The 25,436-nt window shown below is 40.0% G+C and overlaps 1 protein-coding gene across 1 annotated transcript in view; it reads right to left on the bottom strand.

Annotated features, from left to right (window-relative positions):
• The window catches only part of GABRG3 (gamma-aminobutyric acid type A receptor subunit gamma3), a 597,087-nt gene that overhangs the window by 115,924 nt on the left and 455,727 nt on the right, over positions 1–25,436 (bottom strand). The window contains exons 4-5 of the mRNA XM_060155467.1: positions 17,700–17,920; positions 15,568–15,650 (exon numbers count right to left, since the gene is read on the bottom strand). Coding sequence (XP_060011450.1) covers positions 15,568–15,650; positions 17,700–17,920 — 304 coding nt within the window. The remainder of the gene's footprint in view (positions 1–15,567; positions 15,651–17,699; positions 17,921–25,436) is intronic.

The following is a 25,436-nucleotide window of genomic DNA, read 5'->3' as shown; positions in this document are numbered from 1 at the left end:
TTTATTTCCATTTCTCTAGGAGGTGGGTCAAAAAAGATCTTGCTGTGATTTATGACATAGAGTGTTCTGCTTATGTTTTCCTCTAAGAGTTTCATAGTGTCTGGCCTTACATTTAGGTCTTCAATCTATTTTGAGTTTATTTTTGTATATGGTGTTAGAGAGTGTTCTAATTTAATTATTTTACATGTAGCTGTCTAGTTTTCCCAGCACCACATATTGAAGAGGCTGTCTTTTCTCCATTGTATATTCTTGCCTCCTTTATCACAAATAAGGTGACCATATGTACGTGGGTTTAGCTCTGGGTTTTCTATCCTGTTCCTTTGATCTATAGTTCTGCTTTTGTGCCAATACCATACTGTCTTGATTACTGTAGCTTTGTAGTATAGTCTGAAGTCTGGGAGCCTGATTCCTCCAGCTCCCTTTTTCTTTCTGAAGATTGCTTTGGCTATTTGGAGTGTTTTGTGTTTCCATACAAATTGTGAAATTTTTTATTCTAGTTCTGTGAAAAATGCCATCGGTAGTTTGATAGGGATTGCATTGAATCTGTAGATTGATTTTGGTCGTATAGTTATTTTCACAATGTTGATTATTCCAATTAGAACATGGTATATCTCTCCATCTGTTTGTATCAACTTTAATTTCTTTCATCAGTGTCTTATAGTGTTCAGCATATAGGTCTTTTGTCTCCTTAGGTAGGTTTATTCCTAGGTATTTTATGGTTTTGGTTGCAATGGTAAATGGGAGTGTTTCCTTAATATCTCTTTCAGATTTTTCAGCATCAGTGTGTAGGAAGCAAGAGACTTCTGTGCATTTTTTATCCTACTACTTTATTAAATTCATTGATGAGCTCTAGTAGTTTTCGGGTGGCATCTCTATGTTTCTCTATGTATAGTATGTCATCTGCAAACAGTGACAGGTTTACTTCTTCTTTTCTGATTTGGATTCTTTTTATTTCTTTTTCTTCTCTAATTGCTGTCACTAAAACTTCCAAAACTATGTTGAATAATAGTGGTGAGAGTGGACAGCCTTGTCTTGTTCCTGATCTTATGGAAAATGGTTTCAGTTTTTCACTATTGAGAATGATGTTGGCTGTGCATTTGTCATATATGCCTTTTATTAAGTTGAGGTAAGTTCCCTATATGCCTACTTTCTGGAGGGTTTTTATCATAAATGGCTTTTGAATTTTGCTGATAGCCTTTTTTGCACCTTTTGAGATGATCATATGGTTTTTCTACTTCAATTTGTTAATATGGTTTATGACATTGATTGATTTGCATATATTGAAGAATCCTTGCATTCCTGGGATAAACTTCACTTGATCATGGTGTATGACCCTTTTAATGTGTTGTTGGATTCTGTTTGCTAGTATTTTGTTGAGGATTTTTGCATCTATATTCATCAATGATATTGGACAGCAGTTTTCTTTCTTTGTGACATCTTTGTCTTATTTTGGTGTAAGGGTGATGGTGGCCTCGTAGAAAGAATTTGGGAGTGTTTGAGAAGGATAGGTGTTAATTCTTCTCTAAATGTTGATATAATTCGCCTATGAAGCCATCTGGTCCTTGGCTTTTGTTTGTTGGAAGATTTTTTTTTTTTTGGTGGTACACAGGCCTCTCACTGTTGTGGCCCCTCCCGTTGCGGAGCACAGGCTCCAGACACGCAGGCTCAGCGCCCATGGCTCAGGGGCCCAGCTGCTCCATGGCATGTGGGATCCTCCTGGACCAGGGCACGAATCCGTGTCCCCTGCATCAGCAGGCGGACTCTCATCCACTGTGCCACCAGGGAAGCCCTTGTTGGAAGATTTTTAATCACAGTCTCTCGGTGCTTGTAGTTGGTCTGTTTATATTTTCTATTTCATCCTGGTTCAGTCTCGAAAAGTTGTGCTTTTCTAAGAATTTGTCCATTTCTTCCAGGCTGTCCATTTTGTTGGCATATATTTGCTTGTAGTAATATCTCATGATCCTTTGTATTTCTGCAGTGTCAGTTGTTACTTCTCCTTTTTCTTTTCTAATTATTTTGGTTTGAGTGTTCTCCTTTTTTATCTTGATGAGTCTGGCTAATGGTTTATCAATTTTGTTTATCTTCTCAAGGAACAAGCTTTTAGTTTTATTGATCACTGTTACTGTTCCCTTCATTTCTTTTCCATTTATGTCTGATCTGATCTTTATAATTTCTTTCCTTCTGCTACCTTTGGGGCTTTTCTGTTCTTCTTTGTCTAATTGCTTTAGGTGTAAGGTTAGGTTGTTTATTTGAGATATTTCTTGTTTCTTGAGGTAGGTTTGTATTGCTATAAACCTCCCTTTAGAATGGCTTTTGCTGAATCCCACAGGTTTGGGGATGTCATGTTTTCATTATCATTTGTTTCTAGGTATGTTGTGATTTCCTCTTTGATTTCTTCAGTGATCTCTTGGTTATTTTGTCGTGTATTGTTTAGCTTCCATGTGTTTGTTCTTTTTACAGATTTTTTCCTGTAATTGATATCTAATCTCATAGCTTGGTGGTTTGAAAGATACTTAATATGATTTCAATTTTCTTAAATTTACCAAGGCTTGATTTTTGACCCAAGATATGATCTATCCTGGAGAACATTCAATGAGCACTTGAGAAGAAAGGGTATTCTGTTGTTTTTGGATGGAATGTCTTATAAATATCAATCAAGTCCATGTTGTTTATCATTTAAAGCTTGTGTTTCCTTATTTATTTTCAGTTTAGATGATCTGTTCCTTGGTGAAAGTGGGGTGTTAAAGTCCACTACTATGACTGTGTTACTGTTGATTTCCCCTTTTATGGCTGTTAGCATTTGCCTTATGTACTGAGGTGCTCTTATGTTGGGTGCATAAATATTTACAATTGTTACCTCTTCTTCTTGGATTGATCCTTTGATCATTATGTAGTGTCGTTCTTTGTCTCTTGTAACAGTTTTTATTTTAAAGTCTATTTTGTCTGATATGAGAATTGCTACTCCAGCTTTCTTTTGATTTCCATTTGCGTGGAATATCTTTTTTCATGCTCTCTCTTTTAGTCTGTATGTGTCCCTAGGTCTGAAGTGGGTCTCTTGTAGAGAGCATATACATGGGCCTTGTTTTCGTATCCATTCAGCCGGTCTTTGTCTTTTGGTTGGAGCATTTAATCCATTTATATTTAAGGTAATTATCTGTATGTATGTTCCTATACCATTTTCTTATTTGTTTGGGGTTTGTTTTTGTAAGTCTTTCCTTCTCTTTTGCTTCCTGCCTAGGGAGGTTCCTTTAGCATTTGTTGTATAGCTAGTTTGGTCGTGCTGAATTCTCTTAACTTTTGCTTGTCTGTAAAGGTTTTAATTTCTCCATCAAATCTAAATGAGATCCTTGCTGTGTAAAGTAATCTTGGTTGTAGGTTTTTCCCTTTTATCACTTTAAATATGTCCTGCCATTCCCTTCTCGCTTTCAGAGTTTCTGCTGAAACTTCAGCTGTTAACTCTATGGGGATTCCCTTGTATGTTATTTGTTGCCTAACCCTTGCTGTTTTCAATATTTTTTCTTTGTATTTAATTTTAATAGTTTGACTAATAAGTCTCTTGGTGTGTTTCTCCTTGGATTTATCCTGTATGGGACTCTCTGCACTTCCTGGACTTGACTGATAATTTCCTTTCCCATATTATTGAAGTTTCCAACTATAATCCTTCAAATATTTTCTCAGAGCCTTTCTTTTTCTCTTCTTCTTCTCAGACCCCTATAATCTGAATGTTGGTGCATATAATGTTTCCCAGGAGTCTGAGACTCTCCTCCATTCTTTTCATTTTTTTTTACTTTATTCTGGTCTGTGGTAGTTATTTCCACTATTTTATCTTCCAGGTCACTTATCCATTTTCTGCCTCACTTGCCTATTGATTCCTTCTAGAGCATATTTAATTTCATTTATTGTGTTGTTCATCATTGTTTGTTTGCTCTTTAGTTCTTCCACGTCCTTGTTAAATGTTTCTTGTATTTTCTCCATTCTATTTAGAAGATTTTGGATCACCTTTACTATCAGTACCCTGAATTCTGTTTCAGGTAGACTGCCTATTACCTTTTCATTTGTTTGGTCTGGTGGGTTTTTACCTTGCTCCTTCATTTGCTGTGTGTTTCTCTGTCTTCTCTTTTTGCTCAACTTACTATTATTGCAGTGTCCTTTTCACATGCTGCAGGTTCGTAGTTCTCTTTGTTTTTGGTGTCTCACACCAGTGGCTAAGGTTGGTTCAGCAGGTTGTGTAGGCTTTCTGGTGGAGGGAACTTGTGCTGTGTTCTGATGGATGAGGCTGGATCATGTCTTTCTGGTGGACAGGACTGTTTCGGTGGTTCTTTTTGGGGTGTTTGTGACCTTATTAAGATTTTAGGCAGCCTCTCTGCTAATGGGTAGGGTTGTGCTCCTGTCCAGCCAGTTTGGCATAGGGTGTCCAGCACTGTAACTTGCTGGTCTTTGAGTGGAGCTTGGTCTTATCATTGAGATGGAGATCTCTGGGTGAGCTTTCACTGTTTGATATTATGTTGAGCCAGGAGGTCTCTGGTGGACCAATGTCCTGAACTCAGCTCTCCCACCTCAGAGGTACAGGCCTGACAGCCAGCCAGAGTACTTAGACCCTGTCAGCCACACAGCTCAGAAGAAAAGACCAAAAGAAAGAAAATTATAAATTAAATTTATTAAAATAAAAAATTTAAAATAATTAAAAAATTTTTAAGTAATAAAAGAAAAGTAAAGAAAGAAGAAAGCAAGCAAACCAAAAAGGCAAAATCCACCAATGATAACAAGCGCTAAAAACTATACTAAAAATAACAAAACAAACTGAAGAATGGACAGACAGAACCCTAGGACAAATGGTAAAATCAAAGCTATAAAGACAAAATCATACAAAGAAGCATACACATACACACTCACAAAAAGAGAGAAAGGGAAAAAAATATATCTTTTGGGAAGTCTGAGGTCTTCTGCCAGCATTCAGTAGGTGTTCTTTAGGAGTTGTTCCACATGTAGTTGTATTTCTGATGTATGTGTGGTGAGGAAGGTGATCTCCTCATCTGAGTCCTCCACCATCTTGAAGGTCTCTCTATTAAAAAATTGTTAATCTTAACACCTAGCCATGATCCTTCAAGTCAGCCTCCTCTGTTGCAAAGGGCATGTGCAAATGATCGAAGTCACGAGTATATAAAAGAAAAAATGAAAAGGCTATAATCATATTAATGAAATGAAGGGAGGATTTAGGCAGAAATCGCCAAGGTTCTGAGTAATGACCCATTGTTATTCACACTACCTCCTAAAGCAACCTCGAGAAAGAAAAACAGACACAAAACAGAAATATATATCATTGGAACAGGATAGAAAGCCCAGAGATAAAGCCACGCACATATGGTGACCTTATATTTGATAAAGGAGGCAAGAATATGCAATGGAGAAAAGACAGTCTCTTCAATAGGTGGTGCTGGGAAACTAGACCGCTACATGTAAAAGAATGAATTTAAAACACTCCCTAGCACCATACAGAAAAATAAACTCAAAATGGGTTAAAGACCTAAATATAAGGCCAGACACTATAAAACTCTTAGAGGAAAACATAGGCAGAACACTCTATGACCTAAATCACCGCAAGGTCTTTTTTGACCCACCTCCTAGAGAAATGGAAATAAAAACAAAAATAAACAAATGGGACCTAATGAAACTTAAAAGCTTTTGTACAGCAAAGGAAACCATAAACAAGATGAAAAGGCAACCCTCAGAATGGGAGAAAATATTTGCAAATGAAGCAACTGACAAAGGATTAATCTCCAAAATTTACAAGCAGCTCATGCAACTCAATATAAAAAACCCCAAAAAGCCCAATTCAAGAATAGGCAGAAAACCTAAACAGACATTTCTCCAAAGAAGATATACAGATTGCCAACAAACACATGAAAGGATGCTCAACATCTCTAATCATTAGAGAAATACAAATCGAAACTACAATGAGGTATCTCCTCATACTGGTCAGAATGGCCATCATCAGAAAACTACAAACAAATGCTGGAGAGGGTGTGGAGAAAAGGTTACTCTGTTGCACCTTTGGTGGGAATGTAAATTGATACAGCCACTATGGAGAACAGTATGGAAGTTCCTTAAAAAAACTAAAAATAGAATTACCATATGACCAGCAATGCCACTACTGGGCCTATACCCTGAAAAAACCATAGTTCAGAAAGAGTCATGTACCATAATGTTCATTGCAGCACTATTTACAATAGCCAGGACATGGAACCAACCTAAGTGTCCATTGACAGAGGAATGGGTTAAGAAGATGTGGCACATATATACAATGGAATATTAGCCATAAAATGAAACGAAATTGAGTTATTTGTAATGAGGTGGATGGACCTAGAGTCTGTCATACAGAGTGAAGTAAGTCAGAAAGAGAAAGACAAATACCATATGCTAACACATATATATGGAATCTAAAAATATAACGGTTCTGAAGAACCTAGGGGCAGGACAGACATAAAGACGCAGATGTAGAGAATGGTGTTGAGGACACGGGGAGGGGAAAGGGTAAGCTGCGATGAAGTGAGAGTCTTGCATTGACATATATACTCTACCAAATGTAAAATAGATAGCTAGTGGGAAGTAGCTGCATAGCACAGGGAGATCAGCTTGGTGCTTTGTGACTACCTAGAGGGGTGGATAGGGAGTGTGGGAGAGAGACGCAAGAGGGACGGTATATAGGATATATGTATACGTATAGCTGATTCACTTTGTTGTACAGCAGAAACGAACACAACATTGTAAAGCAGTTATGCTGCAATAAAGATGTTAAAAAAAAATAAGAGCATAAATGTGCTTGCTGTGTTGGTTTTTCACCCTGACTTGTTTACTGGGGAGAGAGCAAAGCTCTCTTCATCTCACACCTTGAGGCCTGAGTATCTCATTTTGCTCCATCTGTCCTCTTGCAATAGCAATAAAAGTAATAGTGTTAATAATAAAAGCGCAGACTCAGTAACCATTCTACTTCATTCAAACCCAGTTGCCCTTGCTCTCTAGGGAGATGCAGGCAGATGACTTTACCGCCCCATGCTCGGTTTCCTTGACTGCGGAAGGCATTGAGAAAAACAGGGCCTCCCAGGGTCATTATATGTATCAAATGGGCTGATGATTGTAGTTGCTCAGAGCAGTGCCTGGCGCGTAGTAAATGCACCTACACAAGTTAGAAGGAAAGTGAGGATTCCCAGTTTCCAGCATTAAGCTCTGTGCTCAACACTGAACCCGATGTCTCCATGCCAACCTGTGAGTAGGTCCAAGCAGGCAGGAGGATGGCCCAGAGCTTTCTTGACACTCAGTATGGTTCACATCTTTATCATCTTTCAAAAAGCTTTTATTTGCAGTATGCAGGCCTCTCACTGTTGTGGCCTCTCCTGTTGCGGAGCACAGGCTCCGGACGCGCAGGCTCAGCGGCCATGGCTCACGGGCCCATCCGCTCTGTGGCATGTGGGATCTTCCCGGCCCGGGGCACGAACCCGTGTCCCCTGCATTGGGAAGCGGACTCTCAACCACTGCGCCACCAGGGAAGCCCTCAGAAAGCTTTTTAAACTTTATTTTAGTGAATATATGCATTATATAAAACAGCAGAAACACACAGAGATGCTAGAGATTTCATTATTACTCCCCAAAATAATGTTTACTATCAAGACTTTGAATGGGGGAAATTTTTTAAAGGCAAGTAAGATTTTTTTTCATGAAATAATGAAAGTGACCATTAAATGTCTCCCCCCCCCATCCCCACCCTATTACAAAGATTAAATTTCCTCTGGAAAGCCACACATAAAAACAAAACAAAACAAAAACCCTGATCTGGACAGTAAATACTCAATAGAGTTGTTAACCTAGGCAACCATTCAGTAAATTAAGGTATTGTTTAGGCATTTTGAAGCTTTCTTTTTCATTTCTCAATACAGTGTTCCTGCCGTCCTGCCCTTCTTTCCCTCCAAAAACACATCCCAGAGCAGAAATGGTTATATCTCTGAGTCCTCTGAGTCTCTGTTCCTACAAACTAATTTTCAAAATGAAAATACTGCACAAAGATATGTAACAGAACTATGGAAGACGTAGGGAAGTAGTCTTTTCTTCATAGCTAAGGTAGTCTTTGCTTTGCATTGTTTCTTTTGTATACTCTTCAGGGTTTGTTTGTCTGCTGCCTGAGTAAGACAACACTTGTAGGATTATGTTGGATGAACGATAGGAAAGGTCTCTCTACTATAAACCAAGGAGGCAATGACCTTGTGATTAGATTTCCAGTTATTGATGCTGAATCTCTGGTTCCATCTTCAGTGACTTCAAGTTTTGATTTTTGCAAGATGTGAGAAACATGAAGGTTTTCCGACATTGTTATTTTTGCAAAATTTGCCTTTAATGGATCAAGCATCCATCAGTGGCTCCTTCAAATTGGTTTGTGCTATGGCTATGAACCTGGGCAGGATCAGCTGCATACTGTTGCTCTGGTGCTCACATCAGCTGTCTCTGGTCTTGCTGCTCATGTGGGGGTGACAACCAACAGTGGAGTGAAGGTGAAGATCTTGGCCGGCAGCACAATCAGCATGCTGATGCTTTCCTCAAGGTAGGACATTTCAGTGAGGTCCTACCTAAATCCTTGGGGGTACTTGTTGCCTGCACTGGAACACAGAGAACTGAACTATAATTGGACCAATAGGATTTCCCATCAGTTGCCAAAAATGTACACTTCTCTGTGTTCTCGGGTTGAAACCCTGATGTCCTTAAACTCTTAAAAACTCTGCACTAACAAAAACCAGTCCAGTGAGCACACGATTCATAACATCTAGGGAAAAGAGAGTGGCCGTCTTTTCCTTGGCTTTATTTTTAACACAGTCACAGAACCCAGTGTCTGAAGGCAACCTTTACAGACAAGTGTGCACATACTGTGTTGGCCAAAAAGTTCATTCAGATTTTTTCCGTAACATCTTAACAAAAAATAGTTCGGTAGATACTTCCAAACTGGTGAAATTAAGCCCAGAATGAAAGGCTAATTGCTAATGAGGGTTTAGCTGTTTTCTCTTCCTGAAGCCTTCCATGTGCAGAGTTTGTCCAGCACAGCTGTGCATCTTTGGGGAATCCAACCGTAATGGAGAAAATGTGCAAATATCCCTCACACCAGCTTCTGTCACCTAACTCCCATCAAGTGCACATCTTTAGCTAAATCGACTAGGAATCTATAAAGGGTATGTCTCTAGTCCCTTCCATCGTTTTCTAACTTGCTGCCATTCCCACTTTGCAGATGGGGGAAGGAAGGCTTAGCAGGGTTTAGAGAGGTGAAGAATGTTCCCCATTGTTCTACAGTGAGTGAGCAGGCAGCTGGGATTCCAGTACAGGAAGCCTTGTTTCACAGTCTTGGTCCCTCCCTCTCAGACTCCCCCTGCCCCCAGCAACACTCTCTGCAGCCACAAGGGTATTCACAGTGATAACTATCAAATGACTCCTTCCTGATCACTCAGGGAGCCCTGGACAGGTATCTCCCATCACATACACATTCTGTCATTTAATTTAATCTTCACAGAGACAGATGAGGTGGGTATTATGATCCTTGTTTCATAGATGAGAAAGCTAAGTCTCAGAGAATTTAAACAATATGCAAACACCTAAGCAGTGAGAAGAGCTCTCAGTGGGAGGAGCTCTCACTCTTATTTTACTCCAAGCCCTCCGACACTTCCGTTTTGCTGGTTTTCAGGCACTCAGTGTTTGGGATGTGTGAATAGCATCTGTGTACCCTCTAGTGCACACTCTTCTCCATGTGACCCAGCACCCAAAAGTCCATTGGCTGCACCAAGAGGAAGGGTTTTGCTACTATGTGAGAAGATCTGAGAGATGCTGAAAGATCACCTTCTCCAGCGCCTCCGCAACCTTCCTGCCACTGCACCGTCCTTCTCCCCTCCATCTGCTGTTGAGAAAGGGGCACAATACCTCCAGGGATCCACCGTGACAGGGCACCCAGGGTCATCTGGCTACAGAGGGACTTCATCAAACAAAAAGCTTCTGCACAGCAAAGGAAACAATAAGCAAAATGGAAAGCAATGTACAGAATGGGAGAAAATATTTGCAAATCATGTATTTGATAAGGGACTAATATCCAAAATATATAAAAAACTCCACAACTCAGTAGAAAACAGCAACAACAAATAACCTGATTTAAAAATGGTAAAGGACCTGAACATTTTTCTGAAAAAGACATACAGATGGCCAACAAGTACATGAAAAGGTGATCAATCATCAGAAAAATGCAAATCAAAAACACAATGAGATATCACTCCACATTGTCACAATGGTTTCATCAAAAAGACAAGAGTTCATAAGTGTTGGTGAGAATGTGGAGAAAAGGGAATCCTTGTGCACTGTTAGTGGGAATGTAAATTGGTATAGTCATTATGGAAAACAGTATAGAAGCTCCCCCCAAAATTAAAAATAGAACTGCCATGTGACCCAGCAAATTCCACATCTGGATATATATCCAAAGGAAAAAAATTTCCATCTTGGAAAGATATATGCACCCCCATGTTGATAGCAGCATTATTTACAATAGCCAGGACATGGAAATAACCTAAGTATCCATCCACAGATGAATGGATAAAGTTGTGAGATATATATATATATATATATATATATATATATATATGGTGAAATATTATTCAGCCTTAAAAAGGAAACCCTGCCATTTGCAACAACTTGGGTGGATCTTGAGGGCACTATGCTAAGTGAAGTAAGCCAGACACAGAAAGACAAATACTGCTTGATTTCACTTATGTGTGGAATCTAAAGTAGTCAAACACATAGCAGACTGTAGAATGGTTGCTTCCAGGGTCTGGGGTAAGGAGAAATGGGGAGATGATTGTCAAATGGTACAAAGTTTCAGTTTTGCAGGATAAGTTCTGGAGATACACTATACAGCATGTTACCTGTAGCTAACAATACTGTATGGTGTACTTACAATTTTGCCAAACTCAGTGAGTTCCAGACATTAAATATGCACAGCTTTTTACATGTCAATCATACCTCAATAAAGTTGTTTTAAAAAATAAAATAAGGGTGGCAGGATATCATTGTGAAAGAAAAAAAAGAAGAAGGAAAAAGGAGCACAGACTTCAAAGAGCACAGCCTTCAAAGTCACAAAAAGAGCACAGCCTAGCAGTCAGGCATTCTTCCTCTGCCATGACCCAGTCCTTAACCTCTCAGAACAACTTACTTCACTTAGAGCCAGAATAAAAATAACCCACTTTCAAGACTGGACAGCAGAGCCAGTGCAATCATGAATAGCAGTGGTTTACACCATAATGAGGGTAACAGTTAAAGGAGGTGACCCCAAAGCTCTGTCCTTCCTGCTACAGGCATCACTGTCTTCATAGAAGGCACATACAGCCAGGACCAGCCACATGGGGCACTGTCCCACCCCCCAAGGTGTGAGTGTCTACAGCAGTGAGATGGCAGGGACAGGGAAGAGTTGGAGAGGCCAGAGATCCAGGAACATGTGGGAAGATGACCTGGCTAGCAGGTGAAGGGCAAGCACTTCAAGGAGAATGGGGCAGGCAAAGAGACAAGATGGCAAAATCCCCCTCACCCTCTGCACTGGTCTGTCTGACATGGTCCCTAATCGGGAACCTGCTTCCCAGGGCACTGCCTTGATTCTCACTCTCAGCTCCAGGCTGCTGGACTCTGCCATGTCTCCTGGACATGCCAAAAAACTCCCTTTGGTTACATCCAAAGCAGGTGAATTCAAGTGAATACAGGAATATTTGGGGAACTTTGGAGTCCACATATTTTGTAGGCTGGAAGTGTGGGAACTTCCCTCCCTGTATTAGGGTTCTCCGGAGAAGCAGAACCAATAGGATAAATGTAGATGCAGGGATAGATACAGATAAAGATATAAGAGGACATTTATTATAGGAATTTGTTCATGTGATTATGGAAGCCAAGAAGTTTCACAATCTGTCATCTGCAAGCTGAAGACCCAGGAAACCTTGGTGGTGTAATTCAGTCTGAGTCCAAAGGCCTGAGAATTAAGAGACTGAGGTTTTAAGTTCTGGTCCAAGTCTGAGGCCTGGGAACCAGGAGCATTGATATCTGAGAGCAGAAGATGCACATCCCAGCTCAAGCAAAGAGCAAATTCCACCTTCATTCACTTTTCTCTTCTACAGGCAGACCTTGGAGATATAAAAGTTATGCTTACTCTATGCTACAGTCTATTATTGATAAGTGTGCAGTAGCATTACATCTAAAAAAAAACAATGTAAGTAACTTAACTAAAAAACAATGCTGTTTGGGAAGGGATGCCATAATTTTCAATTTGTAAAACAAAATGCAGTATCTGTGAAGCACAATAAAGTGAAAGAAGATAAAAGGAAGTATGCCTGCATTTGGTCCCTCAAAAGACTGGATGATGCCCACACACCTTGGTGAGGGCGATCTTCCTTATTCAGGCTACTGACTCAAATGTTGATCTCTCCTGTAGACATCCTCACAGAAACATTCAAAAATAATGTTTTACCAGCTATCCAGGCATCCCTTAGACCGGGAGTCCCCAACCCCCAAGCCACGGATTGGTATTTGTCTGTGGCCTGTTAGGAACTAGACCGCACAGCAAGAGGTGAGTAGCAGGTGAGCCAGCCAGTGAAGCTTCATCTGCCGCTCCCCATCGCTCGCATTACCACCTGAACCATCTCCCCCCACCCCCTTCCATGGAAAAATTGTCTTCCACGATACCAGGTCCTGGTGCCAAAAAGTTTGGGGACCTCTGCCTTAGACCAGTCAAGTGATACATAAAATGAACTGTTGCTCTCGCCTTGGAAGACGGGCTTCCTTTTGGAAGTTTTGTACCTGAGAATTTGCTTCAAAGGACACAGGGCCACTGCTGGCATTTCATAGCATCTGCTATTTGGTGATTAACTCATCCAAAAGAGAAAGGACTTTCAAGGAGCTGTGTGGTTTCTTTCCTGCCAAAGCAAATGTCCCACTTGCCAGGACATTCCACCTGGCAGAGGGTCCACTTTTTAATGCACCCGGGGAGCAGGCAGGGAATGGGCAATTTTGTCTGTTTATTTTAAGACACACACCAGTTATGAAGCATTTGGATGAGCCATGAATACTTGGTTCCCTCTTCAGGTCTAAACCCAAGAAGGGTTTAGAATGAAATACATTTGGCAGCACTCTGTATGCTGCACACGGGAAGAAACGAGCTATTTGTGGCTCCTAAAAATAAACCTTTCTGGTTTGTTCCTCTGCAAGTCCAATCAGACGCTGCTGGAGCCTGATAATGATGAGGCTGAGTTCAGCCTATCTTTCCTAGTCAGCCTGCCCTCCTGCCTTAAGGGGATAAAGCTCAACTGACCAAGAGATGCAGATGGTGCCCTCCCTCTAGGCATATATCTTTTTGAGTTAGTGTTTTCATTTTCTTTGGATAAATACACGAAAGTAGAATTGCTGGATCATAACACAGTTCTATTTTAAATTTTTTGAGGAATCTCCATACTGTTTTCCACAATGGCTGCACCAATTTACATTCCCACCAACAGTGCAGAAGGTTTTCTTTTTCTCCACATCCTCACCAATATTTGTTGTCTTTTGATCATAGCCATTCTGACAGGTGGGAGGTGATATCTCATTGTTGTTTTGATTTGCATTTCCCCAATGACTAATGATGTTGAACATCTTTCCATCTACCTGTTGGCCATCTGCATGTCTTCTTTGGAAAAAATGTCTTTTTAGATATTCTGACCATTTTTTAATCAAAAAAATTGTTTTGCTTTTGAGTTGTATGAATTCTGTATATATTTTGGATACTAGTCCCTTATCAGATATATGGTTTGCAAATATTTTCCCTCATTCAGTAAGTTGCTTTTCCATTTTGTTGATAGTTTCCTTTGCTGTGTAGAAGCTTTTTAGTATGATATATAGTTCCATTTGTTTATTTTTGCTTTTGTTGCTTTGCTGGTGTCAGATTAAACAAGTCATCACCAAGACCTATGTCAAGGAGCTTACTGCCTATGTTTTCTTCTAGGAGTTTTATGGTTTTAGGTCTTATGTTCAAGTTTTTAATCTATTTTGAGTTAATTTTTGTGTATGGTGCAAGAGAGTGGTTGAATTGAATTCTCTTGTGTGTGACTGGCCTGTTTTCCCAACACCATTTATCTAAGAGTCTGTCCTTTCTTCATTGTATATATTCTTGTCTCCTTTGTGGTAAATTAATTGACCACATATATGTGGATTTATATCTGGGCTCTCTATTCTTTTCCACTGATCCATATGTCTGTTTTTATGCTAGTGCCATACTGTTTTGGTGACTCTACCTTTGTAGTATAGTTTCAAGTCAGGGACTGTGACACTTCCACTTTTTTCTTCTTTCTCAAGATGGCTTTTGCTATTCAAGTTTGTGTGTGTGTGTGTGTGTGTGTGTGTGTGTGGTTTCATACAAATTTTAGGATTATTTGTTTTATTTCTTTAAAAATGCCAATGGAATTTTGATAAGGATTGCATTGAATCTGTAGATTGCTTTGGGTAGTATAGAAATTTTAAAAATATTGATTCTTCCAATATGTGAGCATAGAATATCTTTCCATTTATTTGTGTTTTCTTCAAGTTCTTTCATTAACACGTTTTAGTTTTCAATATACAGGTCTTTAACCTCCTTGGTTAAATTGATCCCTAGGTAAATTTTGCTTTCTCTTTTGTCTTTTTCTGAATTTAAAACGAACTGTAAAATGTGTTTATCCATTATTTCATTTTTGTCTTTTCACTCTAATGTATAGTGAAGAAAGCCACAAAACCTTCTGCCTGAGACTTCATCAAATTTTTTTGTCATGCCCCATATGCAATTTTAAAGATAGTCAGTGAAGTTAGTTGAACTCTTATGAGTCATACTTAAGTAGTTGTGGTCAATATATTTTAAATGAATCATCATAAATTCCACAGATATATTTCTATATTGACCTTTACTTTAAAACTTTATAAGCAAATAAATTTGATATTTCCTTTTATTTGTAGCCTTGTACTTAGAATTATATATTGTCTTTAAGAATTTGTAAGTGATTACTTGTTAGCTCTGGTATCAATCCTATGTAAAATATTGGAAAATAAAATACTATGAAAAATTACATCCTATTATAGTGTAATGAGACAACTATAAATATATTTAAGTAAAAACTTTATCTTTTTTTTGAAGACAAACCACTTGACTTGAAGATGATATTAAGCGTAAAATTATTGCAAATGAATTCTGTATATGTCCAAATAATACGCACAGCTCATTAGCATAAGGGTCTTTGGTAAGTCAACTGTTCATCAACTTCTGAGTTCTTTAATATTATAACAAAATGGTTAAGTTGTTCAAAGATTTATCAAAGCTACTTATTTTGTAACATGGGTCCTATGTAACAACGTCTAGAGTGAATATACCCAGGTGGCCCAGACGAAAACCGTTATCCATTTTCTCTGGTTGTATAGTGATGCTATAATCAATCATGTGACTGTTTGCTAGAAATCAGCATAGGCTGGACAATCATTTACAGAGCAGTCATACCCCAAATCAGTACTCACAGCTGGAGAATATCAGCGGGCAGGAGTGCTCATCCATGGGGAAGTTGTGCAGCTGCAGCTGGCATTCTGCATTTATGGTGAGCCTGTGGGGGAGCCAAGCATCACTCTTGTGGCCAGCCAGCGACAATCCAGCAAAGGCCCTAAGCAAAGCCAGGGGCGGTCACATTACTACCATGTGAGGAGCAGGGGCCTGGGGTGGCCACATAGAGCTCACTCTTAGCAGGGGCACCATCCATTCAGTATACCATTTGGGTTTTTTTGTGTTGTGTTACTTTGTTTTACTTTTAACTATCAGAAGCAGAGGAAGTTTCCATTATTAAAATTCCTGACTGTGTCTAGAAATATAAGCCAAGTAAGAGAGGAAACAAATCAAAACAATATGTCTTTGTTTTCATATGTCTTTGTTTCAATATGTCCTTGTTTTCATATGTCCTTGTTTCTTATGTCCTTGTTTTTAATCTGACTGAATTAAATCCTTCCTCCATTTTGAAAATGGTATATTTGCCTAAATAGGTATAATGTCAAGTTCATCCACTTGTAGGGAAGATTTCATACTTGGCTAACCCCCCTACTTGACTAGGCAGGTCGTGGCTGCACTAAATGTGTGTATTGCATCTTTTCAAAGCAGACATTCCTTGGGTCAGAATTTCTATAAAGGATCGCAGGACTGGCCATGTCTCTATTCTGGTTTGTTGAAGCTCACCTTCATTTCACAGTCTCATTTATATTCCTTTAAGAATTGATAAGGAAATAGCTATTACAAACTCCTGTTCTCCAAATGTAACTAACTCATCAGCAGAATTCCCTGTTGTGGCTTTTATTGTTGTTGCTGTTCCCAAGCTGCCAACATTATTATTTCTGTGAAACTTTAAAATTCTTTAATCTTCTGCTTATTTTGATATTAATCTGTGCCTTTATCTGTGCTACAAATACGTGTTTACCATATGAATTACAGATTTCTCCTTATGGCCACAAATCACTTGCAATTAAAAGCTCCTGATACTGGATGTGGGAGGAGGGGGTTGTGTTCAAGGGCTGGCAGTGGTATTCACTTAGCCAGGAGGACACAGGGGCCTGGTCAGAGGTATTAGAGAAATGACATTCCCCTGCAGCATGCTGAATCAAAATGCCTTTTAGGCTTTCAGGAGGAGATACACACAGGTAGGTGGCTCCTAGAATCTGGTGCCCAGAAGGGAAGTTGGGGGTTGGAAATGAATGTGGGAATGAATCCTCAGCGTGTATATGGCTTTTAAAGTCTTAGGAATGGATGAGCTAAGTCAGCAGGAAAGTGGAAAGTGGGTAAAGTGATGGGGAAGTCCTAAGGCAGGAGGAGCAGAATGAGGAGAGGCTATGTCAAGAACAGGACAGGAGGTGCAGGAAGCAGCTGTAAAGCAGCAAAGCCAGTGAGACAGAGATAATCAGCACAAGGCACTCAGTCCAGTGCTCTGGAGAGGACTCAGACACTGGGAGAGCAGGGTCCAGACACCACTGTCCTTGATCCCAACGCTGGGTGAGCAGAAAGACTGGCTTAGGTGCAGGGCATTCTATGGTATGTTGCAGCCATTTGTTCACCCTAGTGGAGAGACTATTGAGAGATACAGACCCAAGTTCAAACCCGGGTAACACTAGCTCCCGATGGAAACTTTGGGCAGGTAGTTCTATTCACATCTTTCAAACACAGCCCCTCTTACTTTGCTGGGTTTCTGTGAGGACAGCCAAGAGGACTCATTACAAGGTAGCTGCCACTTCCATTAGGGATGCATTAGGGAACACCCTCTGTGCTCTTTTGTTCCTTTTGTTCTCAAATTTGGCTATAATTACATTTTTCAATTAGTACACCAAGACATCTTTATTTTCTTAGCTGAATGGTCCTGTGGGTTAAACATATTAAAGATAATTTCCACAGCGCACTTACAGCAGAAATGGATTCTGATGAAGGAAGGAGTTTATATTTATCGTAGATCATTTGTATGTCTTTATTTTTACATAACATGGGATTAGGAAAAACTTCCTCAAGACCCGTAACATGTTGAACATGAGAAGTGATAGAACTTAGCAATGAAAAATAGGGTCCCATTCCTACAATGATCTAAATTAAAGTCCCCAATATCAGACCATCAGTAGCATCTCACCTTAAAGTGTAAAGGATTTTCCCATCATTCCAAATTCTGAGGAGCTGATTAGGGGTGGTGATCCAGTGAGCCTCTGCAGTTTTGGAATTGCGGAATATTGTATCTGGAATCCATATTAACCCCACCATGTTGCTGTTCAGAGTAAGTATTTTCATTGTGCTGTTGAACCGAAGGCGACTGTCGGTCCAGGTCTGGGCAAAAAATATATCAATTTGGTATTCCTGAAACAGAGCAAAAGGAGGGGTAAGACATTTCTATTAGTGGATTTTCTGCAGGTTTTGTTTTCTTTCTCAGGAGTATGTTTCTCCTTATGTCTGCATCCTCACCTGCCCACATCCCTTTCTGTTAGTGCCTAACACTGTGCCTGGATCAACGTGATGGACATTCAATAAAGGTAACTGATATTATTTGTCAACAGTGTGATAACATATGTGAAAATGTTCTGTAAATAATAAATTGTAATAAACACATAGAGTATGGTGAGGGGCCAAGAGGTAGTAGAATACAATTCAGAACATAGATGCAGACTCTCCTATATTCCTAAGTCCAAGCTGTGGCAGGTATCAAAATCTACCATTCTCTAATCTGTAAAATGGGTAGAATAGTAGTGCTTACCTCCTAAAGGGGTTATATGGAAGGAAATAAATAGTTAAATAAAAAGCTCTAGTGCCTGGCATAAAACAAATTATCCAGAAAGTATTAGCTCAGATAATAATAATTATCATTTTCACTCAAGAGCCTTCTCAAATAACACAATGCAAATCAAAAAGCAAAAAATAAGCAATGACAAAAAAAAAAATAGAGCTGATAGACACCCAAGCCGAATGCTGATTCTGAAAAAGGGCTGATGGCACTCAAATTACTTCTGTAACTGGAAGCAACCCCAGTATTTACAGCATTAGATACAGGATGGGGCTGACGTCACTGTGAGACATGGAGAAATGTCTTGAGCCTGGACCACCTCAGAGGCTCCTCCCATAATCACAGTTTAAAGGATTAGCTTTAGGTCCATAGTAAGGAGGAGCTAGAGGAAGACTGTTAGTGATTTTAATATCTTTCATAGTTTCTTTACATATTAGATATTATAAATGAATTACTTTTACAGAGTTCAGTAATTTTCAACAAATCCCATATTTACCCTTTTCATTGAGTTTCTGGTTTAAAGAACCTTTTTGACACAGGTAATTCAACAGACCAAATCCAGCCTTTTATTAACTTATCCCCTCATTCATCATGTCTTTGTTGCACTGACTATGTCAGACCCTGAAAACCATTGAAGGCCCAGAACTGTGCCAATAGGAAAAGCCCCTGCCTTCATGGGGCTTATATTCCAGTCAGGGAAAACAGGCCTTAAACAGACAATTAAGGTGAAAAAACATGACAGGTCGGATGTATTGACTGCTATTGACTATGCTTGGTAAGTTAACACAAGAAAGAAATTATCTCAGAGGATAATTGGCTGGTTTGAAAGCAGCTATGAAAGTGTGAACAGAGACTGTTGCCTGCCATTCCAGTAAGCAAAGAATGTTGCCCCAATTTCCAGTTCTACAAGGACCAAGCCATCAGCCCCTGCAGTGGTGTGCCCTGAGGGGAATTCAGGATGGAGAATAACAGGAAGTATTTTGTGCTTTGGAAACTGGCCCTAGATAGTTAAATGCATATTTAAGGAATAATGTCAATGAACCTAGATTCTTACATCTTCCCATACATAGAAAAGCACCAAAATCATTAACCTGAAATATCTGTTCTTTGTAATTAGCAGTGATCTTTTGATGTTTGACTACATTTTTTCCCAGCAAAAGTCTATGTATCCTGGCTTCTCCCTTAACTCTTCAGAGCAGTTCCTCAGAGCTATCTGAAAGGCTGTCTCCCAGGCTTAAGTCCTCAGTAAGATCCCCAGATAATAACTTGCAACTTTTATTTAGTTGAAAAAAGAGAAAAGAAAGATAAAACAAACACTGATTCTTGTAGGAATGGAAGAAGCAAATGTTTCTCACCCTATCAGTAAATCAAAGATTCAAGAAATGCTTTGACTGTTAAAAGCCTATTGAAACTCACCTTTGCAGAAATAATCAGACCCATTGCTAAAAATCTCTAAATGGGTTAAGTTGTCATGATGCAAAATCTTTGTGCAAATATGGCTCCAAGGACAAGTGACTAATATATGACTCTTCCACTGAACACTGATGGGACCAAGGTGTCTGTACTTAATTTAAGAGAAAAATTAAAGGTGAGAGTGAAGGCAAAGGGTTGGGTAGAGGCAGTGGCATTGAAAACAAAGGCATATCATGGATCTTGGAATCGTGTTGACACAAGATCTATGCAACTGTTAAACTGGCCTATCAGGTAAGAGGCTGGCTGGGCTTTGAGAGAGTTCTACTGCCAAAGGAACCTCAAGTCAGGAAAAAATGTCTGTGACTATTTGAGACTTAGATGTACTCTTGCATTTCTTTTTGTGATGGGTAGATCGTGGCTTGGAAAAGCTGATTGGACCCAAAGGAGGCTTATTCTCCAATGTTAACTTTTCCATGGCCAGAACAGTTAATGGAAAAGGAAAACTCCCAGACAATGGAGTCAAGAGCCAAGGAGAAGAGCTCTTGGGAGCCCAACTCTGGGAGCAAGTTAAAGCTTAATCAAAGACACTCTCTTCCCAGGGAAGAGAGCCCACTCAGGATCTGCCCACTGGGGTCTCAGAATTGCTGCAAACCAGTGGGTTGATTGTGATTATCCTGGCCTTTCTTCATCCTTGTTGCTATACTGTATATGTAGGTGTGGGTTAGATAGCTTTTCTTTTCAGTTTAGAGGTCGGTGGATCAAGGAAAGCCATGTGCAAACTTGATGTAAAGACGTACACATACAGGTAACTATGACGTTGGGGATGGGACTGGGTGGACCTTTGGGGTTACCTCAATTGAAGAAGGGAGGAGTGTGTCTGTCCTGATTAGGGAGAGACAGACAAAACATTTGGCAGCTAAAGACAGATCATGGTGGTCATTGGTACTATTCACCAAGTATTGCAGCATCCCTCCTTGTGGGCACATGATAGATTCACATGCTCCCATTTTAGGCCCTGAGAGACTGTGCCCACATGATCAGTGTCTAGATGATTCACACCAGACATGTATTGTAGGTGAAAAGGTAGAGAGAGTGGGATGCAGGGGCGGGGACTGTGGTCCTCACTGAGAAGGTGACTTAAAACAAGACCTCAGTGAGGTACAGGAGTGAGCTGGGCAGATAGATGCCTCCCTTGCTAGGGCCCTGAACACAAGAAGCAGGAAAGTCAAAGACACTCCTGAGAAGTAGGAATAATGCTGTGGTACAGATTCAGCCAAATGGGGCAGGGGAGCAGACCCCTCACCTCCTTGATGGCAAGATTTTAGCCAAACAATGATGATTGCTGACTATAAAATAGAGACTATATTTGAACAGAGAACATGAGAACACACTCAAAACTTTAAATAAAATTCAGGCTGTGAGAATAGCCAGTACAGTACATATAGGTATCTAAACGAATTACTTCCTTTTTCCCTTTAACACTGGGTTATTGGGTAAAGGAATAAGGAGAGAAGGATAAAGATGTTCTCCTCAACAGGGCCAAGGTCCACCAATCATGTGGGTAATGATAGCCAGTAAAGACTGTTTTCTGTAAAGGCCTGAAGTGTATTTTGGAAAGAATCTAAAACCAACCAGATTTTTTTTAAATCCCTATATTATATCAGGGATATTGAAACTCAGAAAACTTCAATAATTTTGCCAAAGTTACCAAAGGGCTCCAAGTAAAAATTTCCAAGTGGGTCTTTTTATTGTTTAAAAATGAAAAATCAGAAAGTCTCCTAATGACAAAATAGTCCTCCTCTTTACGCCCTTTCCCTACTTATCTTCTCTGCTTTCCATCCCCATTTATGTCCCTTCCCAATACGTTTTAAAATGCAGATCTGAGGGCTTCCCTGGTGGCGCAGTGGTTGAGGGTCCGCCTGCTGATGCAGGGGAAGCGGGTTCGTGCCCCGGTCCGGGGGAATCCTGCGTGCCGCGGAGCGGCTACACCCGTGGGCCATGGCCGCTGGGCCTGCGCGTCCGGAGCCTGTGCTCCGCAATGGGAGAGGCTGCAGCGGTGAGAGGCCTGCATACCGCAAAATAAAATAAAATAAAATAAAAAATAAAATGCAGATCTGAGAAGGGTAAATCATATATCAAGCTAAGCAGCATCACCTAAAGTCACCCCCATGAGGCACAGATGCTTTTGTACCCACCAGGCACTGACTATTAAGACAGACAATAATGATTTTCTGCTAGGGGGTAAAACGAGGCCTGAGAGGTTAAGTAACTTTCATCAAGTCACACAGCTGCTAAGTACCAATTGTGCCAAACTATATAGTCAAAATCTTCTTCCCAGGAGAAAAGGGAATCCTCCTACACTGTTGGTGGGTATGTATATTGGTGCAGCCACTGTGGAGAACAGTATGGAGATTCATTAAAAAAATAAAAATAGAGGGCTTCCCTGGTGGCACAGGGGTTGAGAGTCCGCCTGCTGATGCAGGGGACGCGGGTTTGTGTCCCGGTCCGGGAAGATCCCACATGGCGCGGAGTGGCTGGGCCCGTGAGCCATAGCTGCTGAGCCTGCGCGTCCAGAGCCTGTGCTCCACAACAGGAGAGGCCGCAACAGTGAGAGGCCTGTGTACCGAAAAAAAAAAAAAAATAGAACTACCATTTGATCCAGGAATCCCACTCCTGGGCATGTATCTGGAGAAAACCATAATTCAAAAAAATACATGCACCCCAGTGTTCACTGCAGCACTATTTACAATAGACAAGACATGGAAATAACCATCCAGTGACAGGTGAATGGATAAAGAAGATGTGATATATGTATACACACACACACACACACACACACACACACACGCACATGCACACGCACACACACACACACAATGATATATTACTCAGCCATAAAAAGAATGAAATAATGCCATTTGCAGTAACATGGATGGACCTAGAAATTATCACACTAAGTGAAATAAACCAGACAAACACAAATATCATATCATATCACTTATATGTGGACTCCAAAAAAGGATACAAATGAACTTATTTACAAAGCAGAACAGACTCACAGACATAGTAAACAAATTTATGGTTACCAAAGCAGGGGTGGGGGAGGGACAAATTAGGAGGTTGAGATTAACGTACACACACTACTATATATAAAATAGATAAACAACAAGGACCTACTTTATAACACAGGGAATTATACTCAATATCTTGTAATAACCTATAATGGAAGAGAATGTAAAAAAGAACATATATACACACATACATACATACATATATATATATACACATATATATATGTAGCCAAATCACTTTGCTGTACATCTGAAACTAACAACATTGTCAATCAACTATATGTCAACAAATTTTTAAAAAAAATCTGCTTCCCTGGATGTGAGTGAGAGCAGCTGCAGCAGCTGCAATCTAGTTGCCAGATATGGGAACCACCACCAGGCGGTGAAGAAAGAACGCCGGTGTAGGCATCCACTCCACTTTTGCCCTGTTTACAAACTGTGTGAAATTATTCACCTTCCTTGGCCTTTGATTCTTCCTCTGTAAAATGGCAGAGTTGGGTTAGATTAAATATAAGAATGCTTCCACCTCTAACATTTTATATTTCCACATCCCTGCCTGGAGTTAGCTTTTCAGTGCTGAAAGTAATTTTTCTGTAGGGGAACTATTTTTCTGTAAGGAAAGGGATCACACCATGATGCCCTAAGGAAGGGTCTGCAGGGTTTGGAGGGATTTTCTCTTTATTCTGAAGTCCTGCCACAAACTCCAACTCAAGAAGACAGAATGTGGATGGTGTGCGTTGGTGCCTGGTGTGGATGTTTTATTGTGTTTACATTTGACTAAATGTTGGAGAAACACTTGCCACCCACAAAGTAATATTTTTATGTCTCTCATAAACTTTCTTTGTAACTGCATTAATCATCTTTCCTGCAGAGGAAAAAAAAATCATTCTTACAATGTCTATCTAAAACAACATTTTACATAACTCATAAATAGCTGTGAAATTAATGTCTGAAATACTAATAACTGCAACAGGTGAAAAATGTGCAACATCCCCAACTTAAACCTTCATGCTTGTGGAGAGCCTATGCTGATAATTTGTTTTAATAATTGGAGGGCTCAATGATTCCTAAACAGGCCAGCAGTGTGTGGAGCATTTTAACAAAACAGAAGAAAAATTATGATTCTTCATGCTATCTCTCTGTAATTTCTAAAACACTAGAAATTTATTTTCTAATGCTTTTCTCCTTTCCTTTACCAAAGAAGAGGGCCATATGCAAAGATGATAGATTAATAAAGGACAGGGACTTGGAGACAGGAGGTTACAGGAGACACACACTCCAGGGCACAGGCGCTCTCCCTCCATCCCAGCACATCAGGTCATCGCCTGGAAGGTGACAGACAAATCCTTTAATATTGAAAGTCACTGGCAGTTTTCTTTGTAAAATGGAAATTACAGGCCCATGCCGGTTAGACTTTGTTCAAATGCCTCAGTTAAAAACGTATAATATGTAATGATTAGAATAAAATGATTTTTATTTCTTCATTATCAGGTATGGAAGCATAACAAATATATATTTTTGGTGTTACTTCCTCAAATTCATCATAGGAAACAAGGCTTTACAGCTGGCCTCCATTTCTCCCCCAGAGACCTGCTCCAGCCCTGCCTCCAGATCTGCAGCCTCCAGGGACTGCACCTGCCCTGTTTTCATCCCTGAGTTCCCTGAACATCCTTCCCACTAACCCCAGGCTCCTCCAGTCTTTGGAAGCCATTCACACACTCCAACATGTAAGCCCTACTCTGTGCTGGGCATGAGGCTAGGTTTATATAAAGACAGATGCAATATCCTTGCCTGCAGGAGCTTGGGCCCACAGCATGTGGAGAGGGTGTGATGCCCCACCTGGCACCCAGGCAATATGAGGGCAGCCTCCAGGAAGCCAGAGAGGCCCACCCAGGTGGTGCAGGGGGCTCTGCAGGGACCAGGCCTCCCATCTGGTCCTGGAACCACTGGGCAGAAAGTGGACAGGTGATGGGTGTATCCATCAGGGAGGACTGTATCAAAGCCGAGAGGAGTGACACCAATTCAGGGAGAGTGGGTTGTGAAAAGTATTTGTTACAAGGATCACCCATAGGAGCATCAGGAAACCAGGTAACCTCAAGATGCAACAGGGAAACATGGTGCCCTCCTGAGCAGGTCCAGGACTTGTCACCTGATACTAATGTAACCTAGGGCCCTTTTTAAGAAAAGGATATATAAATATAATATTAAATAAAATATATACATTTATTTTGAATGAGAAAAAAACATAAATACTCAAAAATTGCAAATGCCACAAAAATCACAAAATCAGGGAAAAATAGATTTTATTTTTATTTGCTAACTGGCCCACTTTCATCATACTCACAAGTCCTATATCTTTGCTTGCTTGTTCTTTAGTCACACCTTTCTATGGCAATGTTTTATGATGTTAGTTTTTTAGAGAGAGAGAGAATAAAAATTATTACTTCCTCTGGTATAATGAAACAAAATATTTTATTATTAACAGATTTTTAAAAGTTTACTTAAACTCACAATTCATTATTGGAAATATCATGTGTATATTTGGGCCTCTGCTAAATGGGGAAAAGCCTCAAGTTTCTTTTATATAAAGTTTGCGGATTCTGCATTTGAA

This window comes from Lagenorhynchus albirostris, chromosome 1, assembly GCF_949774975.1.
Source record: "Lagenorhynchus albirostris chromosome 1, mLagAlb1.1, whole genome shotgun sequence".
Taxonomy (NCBI): domain Eukaryota; kingdom Metazoa; phylum Chordata; class Mammalia; order Artiodactyla; family Delphinidae; genus Lagenorhynchus; species Lagenorhynchus albirostris.
Note: the sequence above shows the minus strand (reverse complement) of the source record. Positions and strands in the feature narration are given on the sequence as shown.